At 41.1% G+C, this 8,981-nt stretch overlaps 1 protein-coding gene across 1 annotated transcript in view; it reads right to left on the reverse strand.

Moving 5' to 3' along the window:
• Positions 1-7,574, reverse strand: part of LOC144058845 (putative polypeptide N-acetylgalactosaminyltransferase 8) — a 12,663-nt gene extending 5,089 nt beyond the window's left edge. The window contains exons 1-7 of the mRNA XM_077577426.1: positions 7,317-7,574; positions 5,994-6,252; positions 3,251-3,417; positions 2,306-2,489; positions 1,990-2,187; positions 995-1,109; positions 718-903 (exon numbers count right to left, since the gene is read on the reverse strand). Of these exons, the coding sequence (XP_077433552.1) occupies positions 718-903; positions 995-1,109; positions 1,990-2,187; positions 2,306-2,489; positions 3,251-3,417; positions 5,994-6,252; positions 7,317-7,488 (1,281 nt within the window). The 5' untranslated portion in view covers positions 7,489-7,574. The remainder of the gene's footprint in view (positions 1-717; positions 904-994; positions 1,110-1,989; positions 2,188-2,305; positions 2,490-3,250; positions 3,418-5,993; positions 6,253-7,316) is intronic.
• Positions 7,575-8,981: the final 1,407 nt, after the last annotated feature.

Here is an 8,981-nt window from a genome sequence, read left to right on the forward strand (position 1 = left end):
AGGAAGTTACTGGTTAATTTCCCTTATAAGTTTAGCTGGAGAGTTAGGAAAATAATAAGCAGAAATATTAATGTTTTGTAATGAGTAGACATGCATGCAAATAATAGTAATAGTTGTGCCTTGAGAGACAAGTTGAATTGTTCTGTGACCACTCTCCAAACTCAAAACACAATTATCTCATATCATCTTTTCCCATTGAGATGAATTGAAACGCCATTAATCCGTACCAGCCCCCAAAAAATAGCACTCTATGATATCATACTTAATAAAAAATAAACATGAATGTTTCTTCCAGTGTGCTTGCCTTGGCCATCTCGGGGCAGTATGAGACAGACAAATGGATATACAGTACTCTTCATTGAGAGATCTCAACTCCACTTTTAGCTCATCAGTACAGCACTAATATTAGCCATTTTTTGCAGAGGATAAAGAATACATGACTGAGTACTGTTATATTGTCTGTCAGCATGTGTTGATGTACTGTTGGTCTTCAGTCCATTGCTTATAGATTTACAGCATTGTGACATCAATGCTATTTTTTATTTTTTTTTACTAACATTAGCATTAAGCTAGATGGCTTAAAAGCTAAATGTGTGGTTGTTAGTTTTTTGATGAATTGTTTACCATCTACCGAAATGGCTATTTATTTAGAATCACTGCCACCGTAATCCCCATGTCAAGTTTCTGGGCTTGTGAGTGAATCTGCAATTGGTTTACCTGCAAGGGAAGGTTCCAGGCGATGTTGACGTTATATTTGTACTCATCCATCCACACCTGGGCCACTCGCAGCGCGTTTCTCTTCATGGTGACGCTGAGGTCGGGCAGGTAGGGCTTGGAGGCACGCTCGATGTGGGCAATCTTGGAGCAGGGGATGACCTCCACGCTGCCGCCGCACAGCCACGCCTGCGGGCGCAAACACCAACCCGAGCCACGGGATCACACGCTGAGCAAACTTCCATCTTTGTTTAGTGCTAGAACTGCACCGGAGTCTCACCCGGATGCCAAGCTCCACGTTCTCGCCGCCGTAGATTTTCATTCCTCCGTCCAGGCTGCCAATCTCACCAAAGAACTTGCGATCGGCCGCAAATATCCCCATGATGGACGGGCTCCTTTTTGGGAGCAAGAACAAAAGCTTCTTTCCAAATTGTCACTAGTGAGGTGTGTGCATATTGCGTCAATAGAACTTGCAGTATCCTCAAAAATGGCTCTCGCTGCAAAGAATTTGCTCATTTTAAATTCTATAGGCCTAAATGTAGGATCTCTCCCAATATGGTAATTTGTGCTGTCAAAGCTTTAACTTTGACATCACTACTAATTATGTTTTACTTTTTTTTTTTTTAAATGTTGATTTTACACACATTTATTTGTTCAAAACACTGAACATTAAACATACAAATAAATAAATTTAAAAAACAAGTAAATTATGCCTTTTCATTGACGAACATAGCACTAACATAGGCTGACATTTAGGCAACATGACAACTGTGTCCAAAAACACACACCGCAGATGCGACACAGTTGTTGATTTATTTTTTTAATATTGAAGGTTTATAATAATAAACTTATATTTGTGTGAACACCACATTTGTAAGCTCTGAAATGTTTTTGGAATTATGATTCTATCTGCTTCAGGAGCTGAGATATCAATTTAGTAGGCATTGACATTATTGTTGACTATCCAGGATCCGGGATGTGGGGGGGTCGTGGCCACCACGTGCCTCCGCCATTGGTGAATTTTGATAACGGTTGATAGTAGATTTTTTAAATTAAACCACATTCACCTGCACTGGGAGGCAGACGTGCTAACCAGTCGGACACCGTGACGCCTAGATGCAATTTTTTTTATTTCAATACTATTTTTTATTAGCTTTTTTTCCATTTAACTGTAAATGATCATTTATGACATCATTTTGATCACTGCAAAAATCAGCACCCAACTCAGCTAAACTTTTTATGATCGTGAGGCGAAACCCAAAATGTGCGACTCACTTTGCAGGCAGCGACTCGTCCTTGAGCTTGTACCACTCGGGCCTGAAGGACTCGTACATGCACCACAAGGCCCAGTCGAAGGCGTCGGCCGCTGGACCGTAGCGGGTCACCGTCAAGTCATCGTAATTGACCCGATCGAAGACGGGCGTCATGATGACCGTGCGGTCCTCCTTGATACGAGCCAGCAGCGGCTCTGCCCTAAACACGCAAGTGGATGTCAGTGGTGGCAAGCGGAGAAAGACAATTCACTCAATCAGTACTTTCACAACGCTATTTATTTAGCCAAGTATCTGTACTGTGGCAAAATGACACCAACCATTGCACGTGGACTTCAATGTGGGCATCCAATATGGCCACTACGTCACCGGTGGCTATCTTCCATCCGGACAGTCTGGCCTGGGTGAGGCCTAACTGCTCCTTGTGCATCACCCGCTTCAGCAGGCCCGGACGCTCCTCGTGGATGACGGCGATGTAGTCGTCCAGCTTCTCCCTAAGGTCCTCTGCGGATGCACGTTCAAGGGGACAAATTCATTCTCATCTCTTACTTCTTTGTTTGTCTGTTTCTCCAAGAAAGTCTGAGAGAAATGACAGGAAAAGCCTACTAGAACAGCAGAAATGTATATTGGATTCATCAGGGGCAGTGTAAATGGTGGCAGTTGTGCGATGGCTCCCATTTTGCACATGTTTGAATTTGATTGGTTAATTCTGAACACAGCCACATCCCAGTTATAAGATGGTGTGCATATTAGTGCAATCACATTATTAACCACATTCATTTTTACATCCTCTCTCGAAAACGTAAATCAATTTAGTTTTACTGGTAAAGATCTTGGTCTCAAGTACTGTATATTACAAAAGTTCACATATTGTATAGACTCCTTACTGAATATTCACTGTAACGGGATAGCGGATCACTGACTTTTTGTTTTGTCACCTAACTTTTTTGTTTTGATTTGCTTTTTTAATAGTAACGTCCAATACAAAATTGCTTGCATTTTATATTTCTTTTAGGCAGTTAGTTATAACAAAAATACATATTTTTTTAAATGTGAGTCTCAACCAAATGGCTGGCATGTACCTTGATGGAATAATGACAGAAACTGGAAGAATGTATTCATTTAAAGAAATATTACAAGTAGCTCAAATTCTTGGGGACATTGGAGTCATTGTATGTTTTGGATTGTTTTTGTATTATTCCATTTCTGTTTTTCAAGGGTGTAGCCAGAAATGTCAACAACCCACTTTTAGTTCCATTTAGTACCATTTGTGCTGTGGTCGTCCACCAGTATTATCTCTTTGAGCAGGCTGGCGGGGGTCTTGTCTATGATGCTGCGGACAGCCCGCTTGATAATGGACAGAGCTTCGTTCAGGTAGATCAACACCACGCTCAGGCTGGGGAGATCGGCAGGGTACTTTTTCTGTGCGCATCTGTGTAGAAGGAAGAGCAAGAAAAATATGTCATGATAAGATCGATTTGCAATTTGTTGATAGAGCGCAAAAACAAACAAACACACAAAATAGAATAAAAAGCCTTTATTGTCACAATCTAGGGCAGGGGTAGGGAACCCTGGTCCTCGAGAGCCGCTGTCTTGCCTGTCTCCCTCCTTCAACACACCTGATTGATGAACAACAGCTGAGTCAGCTGTGTTAGAGGAGAGAGACATCGTTTATGCAACTACTACGTTTTTAGTCCGAGTCTTTGACAGGCGCGAGGGATGTAATGCAGGGATATAAATATCTGTTAGTTTAGGACACTTTACAAGCACTTCTACAATCCCATATAGTCTCTGCAGCGTGTCCTGATGTTTATGGGACATCAGGGAGGCATCCTAACCAGATGGCCGAGCCGCCTTGTCGGGCTCCTCTCAATGTGGAGAAGCAGTGGCTGAGTACAGCCCCTTTCATATGACCGAGCGTCTCATCCTATCTCTAACGAAGAACTCGAACACCCTGCGGAGGAAACTTATTTGGCCATGTATATCTTGATCGTGTTCTTTCGCTCATGACCCAGCGCTTGTAATCTATTTAGAGGTGGTAGGAATGTAGATTGACTGGTAAATCAAGAATTATTATCATAACAATCATGACTGCGGACAATGTGCCTACCTGCCCGTCATGTTATGAACAAGGGCAGCCTTGGCGGAGTCCAACTCTCTCTGGAAACGAATCCGACTCAGTGTCGGCAATGCGCATCACACTCATAAGATCCCATGGGGGACATGTGGAGTGGAGCATGCATGGTCCACTCAGACTTAATGCCCCCCACCTCCCGCCAGACATGGGCAAAGTTCTTCCGAAGGTGGGAGTTAAAACTCTTTCTGACAGATGCAGCTCCTCACAATGTGTTTGGGTCTGCCAGTTCGGACAAGCGTCTTCCCCCACCATCAAGGTCTTGAAGAGAGTCTTCTGCCCAGATTTAGTCATAACTGTTTTAATTTCCTTATTTCCTCAGTAGAGCTTTTTTCTGCGGATGTGTCTTTGTGAGTGTTGTCGTGATTTCTGCCAGGTGCCGTCGTGGCTGGGGGGCCTCCTCTATCCCACAACAATGGGCCATTGTCTGTGTTTGAAGTCAATGTGTTTGAATGATGTCTTTGAAGTCTTATCTCATGTCCGGTGAACTCCGGGTGGGCTGTTTTCTGGGGGTTTTGTGGTACCGCCCTTCAAGATAGTATAAGAATGTTGTAAATCCTCTGTAATCTTCGCACTTGTGAGAGGCTGAAGCCATTGTCTGTAACTCACTTGTGCCCGGAATATTCTGTCGAAATAAAAGCTTCGAAGTAACTGTTCATCGATCTCCAATCTGTATTCGGATAACCAACATTCTCACTACCCGAAAGAAAACAAACATGTGGAGGAAAAGATCTGCCTCCTAACAATGTTCAGCTCTTGTATGTCATGTATAGCTTCCTTCTAGCATGATTGATGTATTTTTTTCTTAGTTTGAAGGATGATGACGGATCTCATCAATCTGTTAGGGCAGATCTGTTATTAATTTGTAAAAGAGATAGACAGAGGAGGCATGAACTCCAGTTATGGGATTTTTTCCCCCTAGCAATCTAAAATAAGAACTAGAAAAATTTCCGCGGAAATTTTGAATGGGACTGCTGACTCTTGCGAGGTGGAAAGACGCATGTAGTACTTGTTGCAATAGTAGTAGTAGTAAGTAGTATTATTAGTAGTTTGTAGTTTGTAGTAATTTTAGTAGTAGTCAAATGGCCAAGATGGCCGCCAACCCGGGTGGGCGAGGGGGAGAGAGTCCTTGGCGTACCTAATTAATTGGCCAAGATGGCCGCCAGCGAGTCAGACCGAGCCGCATCGTTTGATACCTCATTTGTGCCGGAGCGATCTAAGGTACGGTACGCATTTTTGCGGAAAAATCTGTGGAAGATAATATAATTTAAAAAATCATAATAATAAACCCGATTTTCTTAGGATAGTGATATGTACCTGCTTTGCTATGCAGCAGTCCCATAATTAAAGGCGATTTATCGTCTTAGGAACTATTCATAAACAGGGTAACTGTGCCTGAGTGTACAGTTGTGCTTGAAAGTTCAAAGTTATAAGAATGCCCATAAAATCCAAAATACTGTGCCAATTGTTTTGACATATTCACAGATTGTAGAGATGTGCATGTGAATTTTGGTGACGATTCATAGCATTTTTGTTTCAATAAGCAACGTTTAGCTTTTGTACAATTACAGTCAAGCACAACTGCAAAATCCGGCGCACATCATCTCATGTTGAACATATCTTACTATACATATCAGATTGAAAATGATGTCTTAACATACATCATGGCGTCATGTTAAAAATGTCTTGCGATACACAATGTGATTCAAGATGGTGTCTTACTATACAACAAGACAAATCATCTTTGTCATATTACACTCGACGTCTGACTTTTCATCCCGTCACGAGTCAGCCATTTTGCTGTGAAACAGACATCTTGCCTGCTCGAAAGAGCCAAGTGGTGTGTTTGTGTGCGAGAATTTTGGATTTTGTACCTGGCGTGCCGCGTGTCGGGAATCTCCCTGTTGAGCGGCAGCCTGTCGCTGAGGAAGGCGTTGTAGCCATATTTGACGAACAAACCCTCGGCCTCCTTCTGCTCCTCCTCGCTCAGACCCTCGCCCCACTTCTTGAACAGCGCCGAGTTGGGGAACAGCTTCTTCACCACCGCCTTCTCCTTGTTGTCCGCCTTTTCTGCCTTGTCCTCGGCTTTCACCGCCCGCACCGCCTCTGGCTGAAGCTTGTTTACTGCTTTGACTGTAGAATGAAAAGCTGGTTCACTGTTTATTCCATTCCCTTCATATGTAACTTAAAGTGGAGCAATTTGCTCAAAAATATCTTTCTAATAGCCTCTTTTTTTTTGGACCAGTTATGACTCAAACATCTTCTAATTGGCATATTTACACCTTAGCTGTTCACAATTGGGTACTCCTGTAAGCCTGTGGCCAATAGACTGGATTTGGGTTCGAATTTACCGCCCTATGTCTGTGATGTGATATCATGCGCCCAGTGTACTTGAAGATGCAGTTAAATTTTTTGACCACATGTGGCAGTAGCGATTCAGAATTTAATTTCCTGCATTGATATGCTTTCATTTACAATAAATGAATAAAAATGTAACTCATCCCCAGCCAGCCTTTTGCTCCACCCCTCACTAATATTTGAAAAAGGTGCTCAAAGGGGGCGTTGCCTGGAGAACCATTGGGTTGGTAGAGGTGGGTAGAGGTTGGGCGTGGGCTGGCTGAGATTGACAGCAGCAGTGAAAACTATGATCTAAATCATTTGTATACTACGACAAACTATTCTAAATAAAGGAAACAAAATGTGATGCTAATAAATCATTCAACTGAAAATCAATATAAAGATGTTTGCAAACGCTAATATTCCAACTCGCTAAGGGAGGCGTGTATATATCATATATCATATATAATTCCATGGTGGCAGAGCGGCTACATCAGTTTCAAGGAAGTGGCGTGGGTAGACCGGAACAGCCAAATTATGTTTTATTCCCAATGTTTAACCTGAAGATGGTGCCACACGTTTTTTTTGTTTACCCAAATTCAAGCTTTCCACAAACCTGCACTAAAATGAACAACAACAACAACAAAAAATTCAGTAAAATAATAAAAGGAATAATTAACCCCAAAAGCCCTAAATGGATGCAACAAATATTGCAGGATTCTTAATTTAAAATGCTCAGCTATACATTGCCCACTCTTGCACTAGATGGAACATCTGGTTGGTCGTTGTGTTGGATACGGCACATAAAGTACATAGCTTCATTAGGACGAAAACAAACCAAATAAAAATAAAGAACTCACGCAGACTCTCAATGTTAGAAAACATCTTTTCCATCCTCTGTCTCTGGATGGAGTTGTTGTAGATGGCCATGTGTAGATGCTCCGAGGGGCTTTGCACAACACTCCGAATGCAGCCCAGGTACAGCAAGATGGTAGTCAACAAGGCAGCCAGCAGGATGCCTTTGAATCTCATGTCGACGGCACCTGAAAAAACAACAGAAGGGAGGAGGGAGTCATCTTTGGTTTTTATCCCGGGCACCTTCTTTGCCCTCCTCCCAGGACGGCCCCTATCAAACTCGCACTGTGCGTAGGCACGGACTAGTTTATGAGTGGACTAACATTGCCACAGACTTGCTGTTGGGGTAAGTGAAACCATCGGAAGAGGCCTGGCGGCCATGTTACGTTGCCACTTTCTTAGTGCTCATAGCTTGAATACATTAATTTCTCTGTATTGTTTTCATGTTTTTTTCTGTCTTTATGACAAAAATGCCAGTGTGTGTGATGTATGATTCTACCATTAAGTCTGGGAGAAGCTGTACATGCACATTCCATCGGTAAGAATGCAGTTATACAGTAAGAACTTTTTTTTCAATGAAAGTTTCACCTGTTTGCTTGGTCCGGCCTGTCTCATTAAAAAAAAAATGCAATTGAAACAAACAAATAATCACCACAACTAATTAAAAGCTAAAAGCTAGTGAGTGTTTTTAAAAGAAGATATGTGATATAGTTTATGTTTGTATTCTTGGAACCACACTTTGGAATACCACCAGAGACCATATCTTTGACACGGAGGCTGAAACTAATTATCTGTTTTCTCTCATAAGGCATTTCTGCGAGTGCTACTCAAAAATTCATCTGCATCATGTTGTCAGAACCATGAACGATGACACGAAAGCAAAGCCCATCAGGAAAAAAAAATGTAAAGGAGTGTGTAATATTTAGTGCCATCTAGTGGTAAACTAATAGAATGCAACAATTTGGATTCACCTGCACTACGGTGTCTCAGAAAGACCACACTTTGCAAACATTCCACCAATTACTATTTATTATTTGGAGTGAGCTAGCGAGCAACCAGGTGAACAGGAGCGAGCATGAGTTATTATTAATTTTTGGTCCATGGTCATCATTAATCCTTTATTTTCAACCACTGTTTTATAAATATTGACTTAGGGAATTGTTTAAAGCAATTTCAATTGTTATCCTCACAAGAATTATACATGTACATCCATATGATCAATTAAGCCAGTCATTATGAATGAAATATTTTATTAAATGCATTTTTATCACTTTACAAAATGTACATAGATATAGATATAGATAGATAGATCGATATAAAAAAAATCCTTTGCACTTTAAAAATGTAATAATTCAGTGTTATGTTAAATTTTGTTTCCAGAAGTATTTTATTTAAGGCAGAAATTTTGCATCTTAGTTATGTTAAGTGCTAACACTTCGGGTATTCATAGCTATGATGGCGTATTAGGGCCACGTATAATTATTTAAAAAAAAAAATACAAGAAAATAAACTACTGCCAGCTTTGCGAAGCTTCACACCCTCAGTATCATGCATTTGAGTTAATTTGTTAAAATATTTAAAATATCTATATTTACTTGTACATATATGTTTCCAGAATTATTATTTATTATTTACACATTCATACTTTTTTTTTTTGTACAAAAAGCTTA

The sequence above is a fragment of the Vanacampus margaritifer genome, chromosome 10 (genome assembly GCF_051991255.1).
Source record: "Vanacampus margaritifer isolate UIUO_Vmar chromosome 10, RoL_Vmar_1.0, whole genome shotgun sequence".
Classification (NCBI taxonomy): Eukaryota; Metazoa; Chordata; class Actinopteri; order Syngnathiformes; family Syngnathidae; genus Vanacampus; species Vanacampus margaritifer.